Here is a 19,011-nt window from a genome sequence, read left to right as displayed (position 1 = left end):
GACATTAAAAAGAATTTGTGCGGAGTGCCTGGGTGGCTCAGGTGGTAATTCCGGGGTCCTGGGATTGAGCCCCGCATCTGGCTCTCTGCTCAGCGGGGAGCCTGCTTCCCCCTCTCTCTCTCTGCCTGCCTCTCTGCCTGCCTCTCTGCCTACTTGTGATCTCTCTCTGTGTGTCAAATAAATAAAATAAAATAAGAAAAGAATTTGTGCGTTTATATTAGGGTCAGCCAGGCTATAGTCGCATTTTAAGCCCATGTAAAACAGAGTAGATGTAAAATTTTACTTATGACTCTGTTACCAAGATCTCCCAATATCAACAAGTTTATTTTTAGCAGCTTATTTGGAGAATTTTTTTTAAGATATCTTTAGTCTTTTGTCTGAATTGTATAAAATAAACATTAAATCATGATGAGGTAATTGAGTATTTGTTGTTAGAATTTACTCTTTTTAGTAAAAAGGTGTTATGGACTCTGGCTTACAGGTAGAAATCAATGCTGGTTACCTCGTTTGTGGGGGAGGGGTAGATACTAGTTGGGAGGGACATGGTAGTACTTTCTGGGAAGCTGAAGATCTTGGTGCTGGTTTTCCTGGTGTATACATTTGTAAAAATTTGTCAAGCTAGGCACTGTAGTTCATAGTGTTTTATATGGAGAGACATAAAATAGGAATACAACTGGGCCTTGATGGTCATTTAATTCATTGTACATGGATAGCTCAGTCTTTCTTTCCTACTTGAGATTTGGCCTTTCGTTTATCAGCTTCAGCTTGGGAGCCCCTAATTATATTTTAGATAGATAAATCCTCATCTTTGTAAAAACTCAATTGTGAATCCTCTAAGCTGACTTATTACTGTGTTGTTGTTGTTGTTTTAAGATTTTATTTATTTATTTGACAGACAGAGGTCACAAATAGGCAGAGAGGCAGGCAGAGAGAGAGGAGGAAGCAGGCTCCCTGGGAGCAGAGAGCCCGATGTGGGGCTCAATCCCAGGACCCTGGATCATGACCTGAGCTGAAGGCAGAGGCCTTAACCCACTGAGTCACCCAGGCGCCCCTATTACTGTGTTTTAACCACAGTTAAGGAGACCCTCTGTTTAGTATGTATCCAATACCAACATACCCCACATTATGTAATTAGTACCCTTGCTCTGCAGGCTCGCTGCCAGCTGTTGCTCTTCCCTTGTTACTGGGATCTCTTTAATGGCAGTTAGGCTTTTTTGTCATAGTCATCTGTAGTTACAGTTTATCTCTGTGTTTGGACTGAAAGTTCCTTGCAGTCACGTATCTTACCATGCCTTTTTTTTTTTTTTTTTGTAATTTATTTTAGATTTTATTTACTTATTTGAGAGAGACAGTGAAAGAGAACATGAGAGAGGAGAAGGTCAGAGGGAGAAGCAGACCCCCCGTGGAGCTTGGAGCCTGATGGGGGACTTGATTCTTGAACTCCAGGATCATGACCTGAGTAGAAGCCAGTTGCTTAACCAACTGAGCCACCCAGGCGCCTATGCCTTCTTTTTTTACATTATAGATACTCGTGGTCTAGAGTTCTGGGGTTTTGGGTTTTGTTTTGTTTTTTTAATATATTTTTTAAAGATTTTATTTATTTATTAGGCAGAGAGGCAGACAGAGGGGATGGGGGAAGCAGGCCCCCTGATTGTGGGGGAGGGGGCAGGACCCTGGGATCATGACCTGAGCTGAAGCAGAGGCTTAACCCACTGAGCCACCCAGGCGCCCCTAATACAGCTTTGCACTGGTTTTCTATTTTTTTTTTCTTTTAAGATTTTTTTTTTTTTAATTTGACAGAGAGATCACAAGTAGGCAGAGAGGCAGGCAGAGAGAGAGGGAAGCAGGCTCTCTGTGTTTGGACTGAAAGTTCCTTGCAATCATGTATCTTATCATGAGTTTTTTTTTGTTTTGTTTTTTGGGTTTTTTTGTTGTTGTTGTTGTTGTTGTTTTAGATTTTATTTATTTATTTAAGAGAGGGACAGTGAGAGAGAGCATAAGAGGAGAAGGCAGAGAGCCTTCTGAGCAGAGAGCCTGATGCGGGGCTCCATCCCACGACCCTGAGGTCATGACCTGAGTGGAAGGCAGAGGCTTGACCCACTGAGCCACCCAGGCACCCTGCTAGAGTTCTGGGGTTTTAATGTGAGCTTTTTTTTCCTCCTTCAGAGTCTATTCTGCGCGTTTGTTTTTAGATTTTTAATGAGTATGAAACATTTGCATTTCAACCTTTAAAAGTTATTTAGTGGAAATTGAAAGTTATCTAGTCTGCCAGCCATATTATCTGTCTGTGTCCTTGCTTTTTAAAAAAAAAAAAAATTTATTTATTTATTTGACAGAGATTACAAGTAGGCAGAGAGGCAGGTGGGGCGGGGTGGGAGGAGCAGACTCCCTGCCGAGCAGAGCTCTATGTGGGGCTTCATCCAAGGACCCCGGGATCATGACCTGAGCCTGACCTGAGCCTGAGCCGAAGGCAGAGGCTTAACCCATTGAGCCACCCAGGCTCCCCTGTGTCCTTGCTTCTTTGGTTTGTTTTGGTTTTGTGGGCTTTTTGTCTTTTTTGTTTGTTTGTTTTTGTCCTTTTTAAAAGATTTTTGTACTTCAGAGTATAACACTTGTATAATGGTGCTATTGACAGTGTTTTCATCTGTCATAAGTTACTGTCACTTAAGTTACTGTCACAACTTAGCTTTATGGAGAAGGTGTTTGAGACTCAGAAATTGAAGGCCTCCCCCAAATGACCAAGCTCTGGCAGTCAGTTAGGCCAAGGTCTGACTCTTTCTTAGATATCTTATCATGCTGCCTTCTGTAATTCTTTCGACTAAACATTAACTACCTTTGTTTATATGTTGCTTTGCCAGGATTTACATAATCACAAATTATATTGTTAACACATTTTATAATGGCACTTGGGAGAACGAAGTGCATACAGTAGCCAAATGTGAATAAAAAATATTTTTATCTAGTCTTTGCCTGCCTGGTTTATTTCAGCCAAGGATTGTAGTTGGCATGTATAAGTGGGTGGGGGAAGTGGTAAAGGAAAATGGAACTAGCTGTTGTGGCTCTGTTTTTCCTCACTGGACTAAGAGAAATGGTATAGGGAAAAGATAATGGTGTGATGGTATTTCAGGAAGGTCATTCCAAACTATAGCTTCAAATAAATGGTGTATAAAGGGGACTCTTTAGTACCTGGTATACTGTGTACTTTAATATTTGTTAAAATAGTAACTTAAAGAGCACATGGGTGGAGTAGACTGTTGAGCCTCTGAGTCTTGATTTAGGCTCAAGTTGTGGTCCTAGGATCTGGCCCCATGTCAGGCTCTGCACTCAGTGCAGAGTCTGCTTAGGATTCTCTCTCTCTCCTCTCCTCCTGCTCATTCTCACATGCACATGCTCTTGCTTTCTCTCTCTCAAATCTTAAATAAAATAGTAACTTGGTTTTACTTATTTAGCACTTTTTTGGTACTTAGATTAGATTTGAAAATTGCTTATTGAGAATCTACTTTTGATGTGGAATTGGTAGTGTTCCCTGTTTTTTAGATAGTATTCATATTTTTTAGCTAGGAATCAGGAGAATGAGAATTTTCACTAGATTCAGTTGTAGTCCTGTCACTAGGAATGGATTAATGTAGGTATGCCAGATTATTATTTTTCTTGGCAAAATTTGGGGGAGATACTGACTTCCCTTCTATGTAGGGTTATAACAATCAAATGAATTAAGAGGTATGAAAACACTATACTGTTAACAGATGTCTAGATTATTTCTAGTATTTACCAGTTTGCTGATAAAAAGCTTGCCTGTGTCATAATTTGAGTGACAGAGAAGCGCTTGCTTTGTCCTCATTTGCAATTTCTTATATATTTACAGAATTTGGAGGTTTTGGCTCAGTTAGTGGAAAAATTGAAATAGAAATCAAGATCAACCATGAAGGAGAAGTAAACCGGGCACGTTATATGCCCCAGAACCCTTGCATCATTGCGACAAAGACTCCATCCAGTGATGTTCTTGTTTTTGACTATACAAAACATCCTTCCAAACCAGGTACCTGCCGCCTTCAGTTCAGATACAGATAATGAGTCACTATGGGAATACACTTTTCCACTCAAACTGAGTGTAATTGCTTGTTAAATGTATATTCTAACATCTAGTGATGTATACTGGTATGTGTTGATATTCTTCTCTTGCGTTCCTACCTAAATGGAAAAAAATGCTTTTTTACACAGAACAGAATTCATGGTGCATTTTAAGTGTTAACAACTTGATCATAATGGGTCTCTATTGCTATACATATGAAGAGCTTCATACCTCTTCCATCAAAATTCCATTATGCTTTGTAGACCCAAAGAGGCAGTAGACTCTGGATAGTCTTGATATGTGTGTTAATTTGCAGACCCTTCTGGAGAGTGCAACCCAGACTTGCGTCTCCGTGGACATCAGAAGGAGGGCTATGGACTTTCTTGGAACCCAAATCTCAGTGGGCACTTACTTAGTGCTTCAGACGACCACGTGCGTATCTCATTTTGAAGCAGATCTGGGCTAGTTATCAGTTGGTTTCTTTTCTTGGGTATGTGGGGAAGTGAGAATCTTCCATTTATATAATAGTTAATTTTACATTTAAGACCATCTGCCTCTGGGACATCAGTGCTGTTCCAAAGGAGGGAAAAGTTGTGGATGCGAAGACCATCTTTACAGGGCATACAGCAGTAGTAGAAGACGTTTCCTGGCATCTGCTCCATGAGTCTCTGTTTGGGTCAGTTGCTGATGATCAGAAACTTATGATGTGAGTAGAATCCATGTTTGAGTTTTTTCCTTGTTGTCTAAGTTTTATGTTACCCATTTTAAGCTTTTTTTCCTGTTTTTTCTTTTATATTAAAGCTGGGATACTCGTTCAAACAATACTTCCAAACCAAGCCACTCAGTTGATGCTCACACTGCTGAAGTGAACTGCCTATCTTTCAATCCTTACAGTGAGTTCATTCTGGCCACAGGATCAGCCGACAAGGTCAGTTTGGTTCATTTTAAGAGAAAAAAAAAAATTTCTTTTGCTTCCTTTGAGTAAACGAGATCTTTCAGTTGTGAGTTTTCTTTTCATAAAAAATTACTGATTGCTCTTGCTTTCTTTTTTGTATATAGACTGTTGCCTTGTGGGATCTGAGAAATCTGAAACTTAAGTTGCATTCCTTTGAATCACATAAGGATGAAATATTCCAGGTAAGAGAAACTAATGGTACATTTGTTTATTTTAAGGAAAACCTGGATATGTGAGTAGGCTGTGTAAGTAGGCGCACTTGTACTTTATCCCATTATTACCAGTAATAGAAATCTCCGCATCTATGCTCATCTCTGTAGGAAATGTGAATAATTCTGTACTTCCTCAAACTGGTCTTTGGTGACTTACACTCTTGAGGTATTAAGAAAATCAGTGCTCAATAATTCATGTTCCTGACATTGTATCTTCCCTTATTTCCAGAACTTGCCATGTCTGTTGATTTTGCTGTTGAAGCCTAAAGTACTAGCTCCATGTTTTCTGCCTCATCAGTTTAAGCTCCTTTCTTAACACGCAAAAAGCTCTCTGACTCAATTCAAGAAATGTGGCACTATGTTCACCACTTATTGCCAACACACTGTGAGAAATAGGTTATATATAGTCTTTGCTATTAAAGAGCTTACAGTTTTATAGCAAGGGAAGGCCCATTTAGATTCACCATAACAGAAGGTTGTTAAGCATTAGAACTTAAGGGTGGGGCACTGGGTGCTTTAGTCAGTTATGGGTCTGCCTTTGATTCGGGTCATGATTCTGGGGTCCTGGGGTTTAACCCCACATTGTTCTCCTTACTCGGTGAGAAGTCTGCTGTTCCCTCTGCATCTCCCCACAGCTTGTGCTCACTCTTCTCAAGTAAATAAATAAAATCTTTAAAATGGGGAGAGTGGGTGTCTGGGTGGCCCAGTGGATTAAGTGGCTACCTTCAGCTCAGGTCATGATCCCAGGGTCCTGTTGCCAAGTCCCACATCGGACTCTCTACTCAGCAGGGAGCCTGCTTCTCCCTCTGCCTGCTGCTCCCCCTGCTTGTGCATTCTATACTCTCTCTCTCTCTCAAATAAGTAAATAAATCTTTTAAAAAGTGTGGTCTAAGTTAATTTTGGTGTGTGAAAGTGGCCTCTGATTTAGGCTCTAGGTGAGCCATACTCCTCTGTACCTTGTCTCACTTAACCTTATTTTCTACTCTTGGCTTGCTCCAGTGAACATTTCTGTCTTTATCCTCTTTGTCCTTGCTTGTAGTGGTGTTCCTGCCTGGAGAGTATCTAAATTCTTCCCTAAGTATTGGTCACTAATGCCCTTTTATCTGTACCATGAAGCTAGGACTTTCTTATCAGACAGTGTAACAGTATGTGATTGTTGTATGTGTGGTAGCTAACTTTAATAAAATCATTATCATAAGGAGTCAGTTTTTTATCAGTTTGGTGGGTTTTTTGTTTTGTTTTAGTTTTTAATCAGTTTTATATGTAATACTGAATTCATAATAAGTACTTGAGAAAATAGATACTGTATGTATGTGTTCCGTACTTTAGTTTTAAGGTCAGAGTTGGATCACATTTGGCCAGAAGCCAGAATTAGTAAGAGTAGATTAAGATCAGAGCTTCAAAAATATAAAATGAAGGGCACCTGCCTGATTCAGTCAGTAGAACGTGTGACTCTTGATCTCAGAGTCATGAGTCCTAGCCCCCAGTTGGGGTGGAGTTTATTTAAAAGTTAAAAAATCTTGATATGAAATATTTTACTTAAAATTAAAAATCTTGGGCACCTGGGTGGCTCAGTTGGTAAGTGTCTGCCTTCTGCTCAGGTCATGATCTCAGGGTCCTGGGATTGAGCCCTGCATCAGACTCCTTGCTCAGCAGGAAGCCTGCTTCTCCCTCTCGTACTCCCATGCTTATGTTCCCCCTCTTGCTGTCTGGCTTCTCTGTCAAAAAAATAAAATACTTTTAAAATTAAATTAAAGGGGTGCCTGGGTGGCTCAGTTGTTAGCCATCTGCCTTCAGCTCAGGTCATGATCCTAGAGTCCTGGGATCGGGCCCCAAGTAGGGCTCCCTGCTTGGCAGGAAGCATGCTTCTCCCTCTCCCACTCCCCCTGCTTAGGTTCCTCTCTTGCTGTATCTCTCTCTGTCAAATAAATAAGTCTTTAAAAACAATTTTTAAAAAATTTTTTTTTAATTAAAAATTTTTACAACACACACACACACAAATAGAAATAGAACAAAAGGTTTAGTGATAGGTTATCTTCATATAAGAAACCATCTTATCTACCTGTCAGGTTTTTTGTTGTTGTTGTTGTTGTTGTTAAGATTTTATTTCCTTATCTGTCAGAGTGCAAGCAGGAGGAGCAGCAGGCAGAGGGAGAAGCAGGTGCCTGCTAAGCAAGGAGCTGATATGGGAATCACTCCCAGGACCCCAGGATCATGACCTGAGCCAAAGGCAGATGCTCAACCAGCTGAGCCACCCAGGCACCCTTTCTGGGTTTCTTTGTTTGTTTTTTTGTTGTTTTTGTGTTTTATTTTTTAAAATAATCTCTACACCCAAACTGGGGCTTGAACTTTAAAACCCCTGAGATCAAAAGTTGCATGATCCACCAACAGAGCCAGCTAGGCACCCCCTCTATCTGTCAGTTTTAATTATAATGTCTAAAATACTTTGATTTCTTTTTTATGAAATTTTTAAATTGTTAAGTATAATTTAGGTATTTTCCCCTGAGTTTTCTTTCTTTCTTTTTTTTTTTTTTTTAAGATTTGATTTATTTATTTGAGAGACAGAGAGCAAGTGAATGAGAGAGAGAGAGCGTGAGCTGGGGCGAGAGGGAGAGGGAGAAGCAGGCCTGAGCAGGGACTCTATCCCAGAACCTTGGCATCAGGACCTGAGCCAAAGGCAGATGCTTAACTAACAGCCACCCAGACACCCCAGCCCTCAGTTTTCTAAGTTACAGTTTTTCTCTTTCCTTCATTTTTACTGTAGGTTCAGTGGTCGCCTCACAATGAGACCATTTTGGCTTCCAGTGGTACTGATCGCAGACTGAATGTTTGGGATTTAAGGTAAGTCTTATATTGGTTACTCTTGTAGAGATTTTTTTTTTTTTTAATAATTTTTTTAAATGATTTTATTTATTTATTTGAGAGAGAGAGAGAGAGAGAGCAAGCATGAGAGGAGAGAGATCAGCAGGAGAAGCAGACTCCCTGCTGAGAAGGGAGTCCGATGTGGGACTCGATCCCAGGACTCCAGGATCATGACCCGAGCCGATGGCAGTCGCTTAACCAACTGAGCCACCCAGGCGCCCCTGGAGATATTTTCTTTATTTATACTTTTCTAAAGTAGTTACTTGGGACAAATCTGTTTTAATTTCTTGTTTTGTTTTGTTTTAACTTTTTTTAAATCTTTTTGTGCTAGTAAAATTGGAGAGGAACAATCCCCGGAAGATGCAGAAGATGGACCACCAGAATTGTTGGTATGTTCTGCACATTGAGTAATATTGAAATACTCTGTTACTTACTGCTCTCTATCTGCTTTTCATATCTTTGTTTTCTTCCCTCTTCCAGTTTATTCATGGTGGTCACACTGCCAAGATATCTGATTTCTCCTGGAATCCCAATGAACCTTGGGTGATTTGTTCTGTATCAGAAGACAATATCATGCAAGTGTGGCAAATGGTAAGTGTTACCATTTATTCGGGGGACATGAGGTCAGTGAAATGGAGTATCACTTCATATTTACAGACCATAAGTGGCATCTCTGGTTAGTTTACTCCCACTATGACTTTAACACTTGTTGCACGTTACCATTTTCACATGCCTGCTCATTACCTTTATCTGCTTATCCCACTGGTGTCTCAAACTCAAGGAGACCAGCAGACTTCTCTCCCTTTCTCCTTATTCCCATTTTCTCCTATTTTCCTATTTTGTATATGGCTCCAGTGTCATCATCCCCCAGCTCAACCAACTTGAAGACTCAAGAGTTCTTCTTCTTTTTTTTTTTTTTTTTTTTTTAATTTATTTGACAGAGATCACAGGTAGACAGAGAGGAGGAAGCAGGCTCCCTGCTGAGCAGAGAGCCTGATGAGGGGCTTGATCCCAGGACCATGGGATCATGACCTGAGCAGAAGGCAGAGGCTTTAATCCACCCAGGCGCCCCTCAAGAGTTCTTGATTATCTGTTTACCTCTAGTTCTCGTTTACTTACCAGATTTTGCATTGTCTGTCTGCATTGTTTCTTGTATCTGTACTCATCTTACAGGTAAACACTTAGTGCCCAGCTTTCCGGTTTGTACTTCACACCCTGGCTCTTTCGTCAGGTTCTCATTACTACTTGCTAAACTATGGCAGTAGCCTCCTTGCTGGCCTCCTCCTTTCCCCACTACTAGCAGTTGAATCTTTGGGAATGGTCATTCCTTTGAAGTGACTTGTGGCTTTGAACATGCCTCGCACAGTTTCTACCACAATGGTACAGCATCAGATACTGCCATTTCTCTGTGAAATATTACTAGATTCCAAAAACTTCCCTGTTCTTTATACCCTAGATGGGAGGTGTTACCCTTTTTTGAATTTCCGAAGTGTTTGGAATTTAATAAAGATAACTGTAATGTATAACATAGAGCAATATAAGAAGCACTTGCCTTCTGGAGTTGGATGGTGGTTGATAGTTGCACACAGGGTGAATGGACTTAATGCCCTGTACACTTAAAAATGGTTAAGATGGCAATTTGATGTGTATTTTTGTACCACAATTTTTTTACTTTATTGCATAACTTGAATGATGGTAGCCTGATTAATGAAAATATTTGAAAAAAAGTTTTTGTTGTTTTAGCATAGATCTAGAGGCAGGAATAATCTCCAGAAGAAAGTTTTTGGCTCAATATGAGGAAAAGTATTTTAATAATCAGAATTTCTTTAGGATGCATGGGTGGCTGTTGATTGAGCTGCTGCCTTCGACTCAGCAGAAAGCCTGCTGCTGCTTCTCCCTCTGCTCTTCCCTCTGCTTGTATGTGCGTGCATGCTCTGTCAGATTTTTTTAAATCTTTGAAACAACTTTCTTAAAGAATAGCACTATTAATCAAAGTTAAAGAAATAAAATGAAAAAGAAATGAGTTTTTGTGGCCTATGAGATTTACAAATTATATGGTATATCCAGACTTCTTTATAAGATAGTCATGACATGAAGTAGGAAAAAAGCAGATTATAGAACAATGGCATGTTATAGTTCCTCATATTAAAATTATTGTAGCTAAGAGTGCCTGGATGGCTCAGTTGGTTAAGCAGCTGCCTTCAGCTCAGGTCATGATCCCAAGGTCCTGGGATCAAGCCCCATATTCGCCTCCCTGCTCTGTGGAGAGTCTGCTTCTCCCTCTGCCCACTTTAACCCTGCTCATCCTCGCTTGCTCACACACACATGTGCTCTCCTCCCCACCCCATCCTCTCAAATAAATAAATAAAATCTTTTTAAACAAAAATAAAATTATTGGGGCGCCTGGGTGGCTCAGTGGGTTAAAGCCTCTGCCTTCGGCTCGGGTCATGATCCAGGGTTCTGGGATCGAGCCCTGCATTGGGCTCTCTGCTCAGCGGGGAGCCTGCTTCCCCCTCTCTCTATGCCTGCTTCTCTGCCTACCTGTGATCTCTCTGTCAAATAAATAAATAAAATCTTTTTTAAAAATATTAAAAAAAAAATTATTGTAGCTAGTCTTGAATTTAATTATATGTAATTGTTTAGAAGCTTGTTTGCAGAGCCCTAGGTGGCTCACTGGGTTGAGTGACTGCCTTCAGCTCAGGTCATGATTCTGGAGTCCTAGGATCAAGTCCCGCATCGGGCTCCCTGCTTGGCAGAGAGTCAGCTTCTCCCTCTGACCTTTCCCCACCTCGTGGTCTCTCTGATTCTTTCAAATAAATAAATTTTTTTTTTTTTTTTAAGGGCGTTTAAAAAAAGCAGCAGCTTATTTGCCATAATGTGGTTGGTATATTTAGGGAGTTTTTGGATATCTTCTTTATACCTTTCAATATTAAAATTTGTAATAGTAAATGTATATTACATGTGTAAACAGAAAATCTACCTTATCTTTTTCCTTGTAATACACCCACGTATAATTAATATAAAAAGTTAAGAGTTCTGACAGGAAGGTGAATTGTGCTGCCTTGAGTAGCCTGTCATTTAAAGATATTTTAGTAGTTGCCATGGGAATGTAGGAGATCGAACTACATCACCTTCAGGCCAGGGTGTTCTTGACTCAAGTTTTTTTAGAATGGTGGTAAAAGAAAAAATAAAAAAGAATTATAAAACAAGTAACAATTTGGTCTTTGTCCAAGTTCCTAAAACCCTTGGGGTTATCTTGAGTGATAGAAGTCTCTGTTGCTGTTTATAAGGAGCCCCTTTTGGCCACACCTGAGTTTAGGCTAAGGAGGTAACTTAGGGCCCCTGGAAAGCCTCGGGATAGGGCTGGTCTCCTGAAAGACCAAACAGGTGATTAGAAAACTTTACAGTCCCTCCTACCCACAGGCAGAAGGGATTGAGTTGTGTAAAACTCTCGAAAAGGCTCTGTGTAACCTCTGGATTCGATGAGCTTCTGGACTGTTGGGTATATTGATGGCTAGCTACCCAGAGAAGACCTAGAAGCTTTGTATTCCCTTCTCACCTCGCCCTGTGCTTCACTGCCAGTTGGCTCTTCTGAGTTGTAAGGCGTGTAGTAAACTGGTAATAGTAAGTAAAGCATGTTCAGGATTCCATGAGTCATTGCAGCGAATCATCAACCCTAAGGGGGCGAGGAGTGGGGGTGGGTTGGCGTGTGGGAACACCTGAGTTGATAACCAAGTTGGGCAGAAGTGCATGGGTAGTCTGAGCACTCCGGGCTTGATGCTGGCCTCTAAAGCGAGGATCATAGTCTTGTGGGACTAGCCCCTTAACCTATGGGGTCTAACACTACTTTCACGTGCAGTTAGTGTCAGGATTGGATTGAATTGAATTGTTGGACAGCCGATTGGGTGAAAAAGACACTACACATTTGTCATCAGAAAACATCACACAAATGTATACTTTTCCAGTCAGATCACAGGCTCTTTAAAGATAAGACTATCCCGTCCTTGGGACACCTGGGTGGCTCAGTTGGTTGGACGACTGCCTTCGGCTCAGGTCATGATCCTGGAGTCCTGGGATCAAGTCCCGCATCAGGCTCCCAGCTCCATGGGGAGTCTGCTTTGCTCTCTGACCTTCTCCTCATTCATGCTCTCTCACTGTCTCTCTCTCAAATAAATAAATAAAATCTTTAAAAAAAAAAAAAAAAAAAGACTATCCCATCCTTTGCAGCACGTAGCCTAGTGATTTGTGGGTAGTAGATACTAAGTAGAACAGTAAACTGCGCAAATGAAAGTGTTTTCTCTATCTCGGATTATGCCTTTGGATGCAAGGTTTTCATCGAGGAACAGAAGTAGAGTTTATGCTAGAGCAGTTTTCTTTTAAAAATATTTATAAATTGAAAAAAATATATATTTATAAATTGATTTTAAAACCCATGGTTTGGGCGCCTGGGTGGCTCAGTGGGTTAGGCCGCTGCCTTCGGCTCAGGTCATGATCTCGAGATCCTGGGATCGAGTCCCGCATCGGGCTCTCTGCTCGGCAGGGAGCCTGCTTCCCTCTCTCTCTCTCTGCCTGCCTCTCTGCCTACGGTGATCTCGCTCTGTCAAATAAATAAATAAAATCTTTAAAAAAAAAAAAAAAAAACATGGTTTGAGGGGGCGCTCTTAATGAAGACTTTCTAATTTTTTTTAACCATAATCACAGAATTATACAACCATCATCACAGTAATTCATCCCTCAGAAAAACCCCTTACCCATTAAGCATCACTCCCCATTTTCCTCCAGTCCTCCCAGCATTAAGCAACCCCCAGGCTACTTTATGGATTTGTCTGTTGCGGACACTTAGTATAAATTAAATAATGCAATATGTGACTAGCTTTTTTTTCATTGCCAGGTAACATTTTTATTTACTCATTGGTCATTTGATGGACATTTGTATTGTTTTTACGTTCTGACTCTTGTCAGTAATATCCAGTAGAAGGACTCCTGAAGGTTGAGTATCAGGACAAACAGTTACCATACTTCAGTTTTGTGGGAATGTCCTAATCTAGTTGGCCTGTGGGCCAGCTGCCTGTTTTTATTGGAACACAGCCACCCATACCCATTCATTTTCAGATGGTCCCTGGCTGCTTTCATGCAGCAGCTGCAGAGTTGAATAGTTGCTACAGAGACTGTGGCTCACAGTCTCTCTCCCTGGCCACCTCTGTTTTTGAAACATTAACTTCAAGAAGTATCCTTCATGTTTACTAAATATCCTTTTCTTGTTTTTGGGCAGGCAGAGAACATTTACAATGATGAAGATCCTGAAGGAAGCGTGGATCCAGAAGGACAAGGGTCCTAGATATGTCTGCACTTCTTGTGATTTTAGACTCCCCTTTTTTCCCCCTCTCAACCCTGAGATTGATTTAACACTGGTTTTGAGACACAGACTTTGTTTGGCTATCCCTCTATGATAGGTACCATCAACGATGTTACTAGCCCAAACAGAGGGTGTTTTCTAAATATTAACTGGGGGACTTGATTCAGTAAAGCCACAGACTTATATTTAAATTTTCTTCAGGAATTTTCTAGTAACAAAAGGTTTAACGTAGCCACAGAAAGGGGAATATTGGGTGTGGTTATTTTTCTTCTTAGGCTATATCCCCAAGTTTTACAGACTCCTTTTAAGCAAAGGCTAAAGTGAGGAAGGATAGAGCCAAGTGAGGTAGGTGTCTGAGCCATGAAGTATAAATACCACAAGATGTTGTTTTTATTCAGGAAATGGGGGAGATTCAAGTCATATAAATTCCTATTCTAAAGTTTTCACACCTGACTTTCCAGGATGCACATTTCCCTATGTAGACCAGTCTCCTCTCAGTTTCTTCAGTTAAGTCAAAACTATGTGTTCCTCTTTCCCCATATATTTTTGCTTGTTAGTGTATTTCTTGAGCTGTTTTCATATTTCTTTCCTTTCTGTGAAATGGTTTTTTTAAAAAACTTGGGACCACCAAGTTGTAAAGATGTATGTTTTTACCTGACAGTCATACCACAGGTAGACTGTCCAGTTGAGTTGAGAAGAGTGAATTGATAGCTTGTATTTGTTTTTAAAATTAAATTAATCCTGGATAAGTGTTGCTTTTTTTTTTTTTTAGGAGTTAGTCCTTGACCACTAGTTTGGTACCATCTCTATTTTGGGTGACCTGTTTCACCAGCAGGCCTGTTACTCTCCATGACTAACTGTGTAAGTGCTTATAATGGAATAAATTGCTTTTCTACGTAACCCCATGCCAATGGGTGGTTTTTTTTTTTTTTTTTTTTGGTATATAACATTCATCAAACACCAGTCTGGCTTCTCGAACAGTTTTTCAGAGGACTGTTTTACTGTATATGGTCTTTGACTATCAAAAGCAGAATTAAATATAATAAACCCAGAGCGATAGAAGAGCTTCACTCCTTCCCAGGGAAAGTGCAAGACATAAAACACTGAGCCAGAGGTACACGGACTAGTCTTTGATAACAAAACATCTTTTTGAAGTCTGTCCCTAGAGAACTACATGGACTTCTAAGACTGTCAAAGGCAATGTGGCAGAGAGCATTTAAGGCAGACTTTAAATTTGGAAAAGGTGTTTGATTGAACCTTTTCCCATAGAGAGGTTGAATCTCCCCAGTATGTTTTTCACTGGGGCCTGTATTTAGAAGTTACAAATAATAGACTCTTGAAAGCCTTTATCACCAAGTGCCATAACCAGATAAAATGCCTGGCTCTTTGCCAGTCACTCAGTTTAAAGGAATACATCACTGACTGAAAATCATTTTCATGAGCACAGTCTTTGGGAAAATATCAGTACCCTTAAACCTTTCAGTTCAAATCTAGATTGGTTTCTTTTTTCCAAGTCAGTAGTTCTTTTAGAGTGTAGTGAAAATTATCTTGACACAGGAGTAAACTGTATGAGTCCACACAGACTTAAACTTTGTAAAAGAATTCATTTTAAAGTCTAACACTCATGGCACAAAGGAATTCAAATTGTAAACCCATATCATGAAAGTCGGCTGCCTTTTTGACCCTACCTCCAAAAAAAGGTTTTTGTTTTGGGTCAACACAAGGCAAGATACATTCTTCACAACACTAAAGTGTGTCTGTCCATACATCCATCCTTTACTCTGTGCACGTGGGAGTTGCTGCCAGAGGACAGAAGGCTCATTTTTCCATTCCTGCATGCACAGAGATTGGTACCAGCAGCCTATGAACTAGACTCCACCTAAGTCCTGACTGATGGCATTCTGCCTCCAGCCAGCCTTCAACTCTTTTTAAACAGGTCAGCCAGTATTTGTAACATTCCCAGGGTGAACTGCTTGCCAAGTCCTTGGCACTCCCTTCTCTGGAAAAAAGTATGTCCAAAGGGTACTTATTTATCCTTTGCTAAAAAGTTTTTTGCTGTTGTTTCTGGGTTACAGATTCGGCCATACGTTTCTAAACAGCCCCTGTAAAATTGAGAAAAGACAAAAAAATAAGTTCATACTTGGGTCAACTTGAAATAATACAGTGTAAAGTTCATGCCAATGAACTTCTGAAGTTTAGTTAGTGCTAAATTGGGAAGAGATTGCTAGAGTGTGATTTACATAGGATTAGGGATGCATTTCTCCTTGCCAAATGCCTATTTGGGTGCCTCTTATTTGCAGAACAGAATGAATGGTAACCTGTGTGGTGGTGATGAGAGGGGCTAGCTAGAGATTTTCTCTGCCCAGGTTAACCTTACATGGGTATTAGAGTAACTGGGATTCTGTAGTTTCGTTTCGTTAAGAGGAGTTGTTGTCCTTTGCCTATTGTACTTTTAATCTGATCTGCACAAAGGTGTTTGACATATCATTTTCCTCAATTACAAGGTTCTCTAATCTCCCAAACAATAAGCATAATCAGTCATGCCCGGATAAAACACGGTAAAAGAAAAAATGCTAGTAAGTTAGGAAAAGTATTGGTTAATAATTGTTATTTGTGAGTTTGTATCCAAGACACAAGATTAACTGGGAAATTAAGAATAAGATTTATGGGCATCTGTCTAGTATACAACTTGACCCAGACCTTTTTTCCTTAGTTTCTTTATTCGAGAGAATCTAGGACTTTATACAGAATATAAGAACATTAGTATATAAAGAAATTAATGGATAGGTATATTGCTTGTTTCCTATATTAAGCAGTAATCCTGTCCCACAGGCTATAAACAACACCCACTTGAGCCTTTTTTTATGACTTACAGATTAATTTAGCCTTTTGGCCTCCTTTGTCATAGTCTGAATTAGGTAGCATAACTCTCTTCTCTGCTATTCTAAGGAAGCTATTTATGAATAGCAGATGGGGTAGGATAGGCCAAGGAAAGTAAGAATGCATAGAGCCCGGATGTGTCATCCTGTTACCGAATTCCTGGCAATAATTAGAGCATATTTTGAGTCCTGCTAGAAACCGAAACGTTCCAAGTGACCCCTGAACGCTTAAACCAGGCAATGTGGAGGTACGCATTATTCCTACCTGACTTGTCATTGGACACACTCTAAGTTTTCTTAAGGCATTAGTATTGTTAGAAGCAGCAACAGGGCAAACACCACTCTTGTACCCTCAAGGATCACCTTGGGACTGAGTCTCCGTTCCACCTGCCTGAGAAGTGGGAGCGTTAGCCTGTCCCAGGCTCTTGGGTAGCATAGCCCTTTAAAAAAAGAGATCCGTTTTCCATCTGTCATGGGTGAGCACAATTCGAATATTGTCCCAAGCTGTTGTTCTGCTTTTCCCTGCTCAGTGAAATTTCCCCTGAGCAACACCTGCCCTCCCCACCATCCCCTCTGCCAGCGTCGGTTAAAAGCGGGGCGCCGGCGAGAACTGACTTATAGGTAGAGAGCTCTCCGGCGAGGCTGATCCGCAGCTGCTCCAGCTCTTTGTTCTTCTGCTGCTGGAGTTGCAGGCCGCTCCTCAACTGCCTCTGTCGCTCTTCCATTTCCTCCAGCTGTTCCTGCAGCGGGAAGGGCAAGAACGTCTCTAAGGAGCAGAACAGTACCACAACGGACACTGTCCGGTACAGTTGATAAAGCACTTTCTTACACATGGTTTAACCTTCACACCAGTGCTGAGGTTGAGAAACAAGTTCAAAGAGGCGTTTGGACAGAGCGATCCTGCTTTTGCCGATGGGGACCTGACAGGAGTCTCGTCTGTACCTGCAGATGACTGTTTAATAGAATCCTGCACTGGGTGGGTGGGTGCTCAGAGGATTTTTGTTTGTTTTGCAGTGTTAAGTGTGGGGGAGGATTTTGGTCCTCTCATCGGTGTGCTGAGAGTTTTATGGACCTCTGCCTCTGTGCAGGTTTATTTCTGTTAGGATAATCCGTTTTTATATCATCTGCGACTTAATTTAACTTAAACTAAGTCTTTGGGCCCCCGGCTGGCTCAGTCTGTGGAACATGTGACTCTTGATCTCAGGGTTCTAAGTTCGAGCCCCATGTTGGGCTTACTTTCAAAAGACAAAAAGAAATCAATTCTTTGTAAGCAATTATTAACTAATTCCAGAAGAGTTCAACTACTAGAAGTCCAGTTGTTCATAGGAAAACAGTAAATACAAGTTTCATATTTGAACCTCCTTGAACTCCAAGATCGTGCTACCTGGTACTTAACTGTAACATCCTATGCAAATAGGGGCTTTATAAGGATGTTGGCTGTCATAATTGTTAATTTCCTATATCCTGTACTCATTATACTAAAAGACTGAATTCATTCCAAAGTGCTAAGTTGGAAGATGAAGAAGCAATGCCCTGGAGGCCCTCAGGAGCCTTAAGATAACTGTTTCCCATTCTGCCAGACCCAGACAGGATATGTTCTGTAAACTGTTTCTGCCTCGAATTAATGCCTGAGGAGTGAGGTAAGGAAGATGTCAGCAAGTCCGTCTCTGGCATAGTTGCTAGCTGGCGTGGATCCTTGTTCCACAGACTGAGGGAGATGGGAAGCGAAGGTTGAAGTCAGAATGTCTATTTTAAAGGGGTAATGACTTCACCTCAGATTTTGAAGAATAAGAAGATAGGAATCCAGTTTGGGTACATGCTGTTACTAGAAGGATCCAAATAATTGGTTCTCTGAGCCATCCTTGGTGGGCTTGTGGCACAGCAATCTGTGGCGTTTGATACTCGCCGAATCCCGACTTCCACCAACCTTATCAAAAGGCCTTTTTTTAGTGCCTTAGCCATACTCTGGCACCACACAGAGATGCAACCGTACCATCTAAGCTGTCTTCTGAAGGGAAGCATCTGCATACCTCTCTGCCCCAATTTCCCAAGCCTCCCAGAGATCGCCAGCAAACCTGTATTTTGGCGAGGCGTTAAAGTACACGCCTGGGAAGGCAATCTGTACCATGAGTGATAAATTGACAGGAACGATGTCACAGAAGGAAGTAAATATTGCCATAGCGACTGGCATTAAAAGACATCCAGTCTCAATGCTGTGTAGCGCCAACTAGATTCACTTTCTAAAAACTGCTTTATCATTTCAGTCTTTCAAAGGCTTTCCACCTCTTTAGTCTGCCATTCAGACCCCCTCTGGTTTGACCCTTACCTCGAACTGGAACAAATGTTACTCTTCCATACAAACTTTGCTGTAGCCTGCACTATGTGGTATGGAAGCCACTACGGGCCTCATGTGGCTCTCGAGTACGAGAAATAGGGCCTGTCACCTAGACAGCATCTGCTGTGTTGTCACTATCTTTTTTATTCATGTCTAACTCCCAGTCAGATTGTAGGTTTCTGTCTTAGCACCCTACCCACAATGCTTGATGTGAAATGTGTAGACAGTAGACATTCCATAGTTCAGCATAAGTGACCTCCCAAATTGAGCTAAAAACCTCAACAACATTCTCAGCAAGTTCCTCGTTCCGCCTACTATACCAGTCACCAAATCCTACCCA

The 19,011-nt window shown here is 41.0% G+C and overlaps 2 protein-coding genes across 6 annotated transcripts in view; one reads left to right on the top strand and one right to left on the bottom strand.

Annotated features, from left to right (window-relative positions):
* RBBP4 (RB binding protein 4, chromatin remodeling factor) overlaps nt 1-14,357 on the top strand; it is a 24,407-nt gene extending 10,050 nt beyond the window's left edge. For both annotated transcript variants that reach the window (XM_032360790.1, XM_032360789.1), the window contains exons 4-12: nt 3,866-4,039; nt 4,389-4,504; nt 4,618-4,778; nt 4,874-5,000; nt 5,132-5,209; nt 8,004-8,080; nt 8,433-8,490; nt 8,582-8,692; nt 13,374-14,357. In XM_032360790.1, the coding sequence (XP_032216681.1) occupies nt 3,866-4,039; nt 4,389-4,504; nt 4,618-4,778; nt 4,874-5,000; nt 5,132-5,209; nt 8,004-8,080; nt 8,433-8,490; nt 8,582-8,692; nt 13,374-13,439 (968 nt within the window). In that variant the 3' untranslated portion in view covers nt 13,440-14,357. The remainder of the gene's footprint in view (nt 1-3,865; nt 4,040-4,388; nt 4,505-4,617; nt 4,779-4,873; nt 5,001-5,131; nt 5,210-8,003; nt 8,081-8,432; nt 8,491-8,581; nt 8,693-13,373) is intronic.
* Nucleotides 14,215-19,011, bottom strand: part of SYNC (syncoilin, intermediate filament protein) — a 17,505-nt gene continuing 12,708 nt past the window's right edge. Inside the window, exons 3-5 of one of the 4 annotated variants that reach the window (XM_032360783.1) lie at nt 16,952-17,076; nt 16,700-16,776; nt 14,215-15,559 (exon numbers count right to left, since the gene is read on the bottom strand). In XM_032360783.1, coding sequence (XP_032216674.1) covers nt 15,549-15,559; nt 16,700-16,776; nt 16,952-17,076 — 213 coding nt within the window. In that variant the 3' untranslated portion in view covers nt 14,215-15,548. Of the gene's footprint in view, nt 17,077-19,011 lie in introns of all 4 variants that reach the window. The other 3 variants (XM_032360784.1, XR_004289738.1, XM_032360782.1) reach the window with 3 other exon arrangements.

Source organism: Mustela erminea, chromosome 10 (assembly GCF_009829155.1).
Source record: "Mustela erminea isolate mMusErm1 chromosome 10, mMusErm1.Pri, whole genome shotgun sequence".
NCBI classification, from domain to species: Eukaryota; Metazoa; Chordata; class Mammalia; order Carnivora; family Mustelidae; genus Mustela; species Mustela erminea.
The sequence above is the reverse complement of the archived record's forward strand: the minus strand, read 5'-3'. Positions and strand labels throughout refer to the sequence as shown.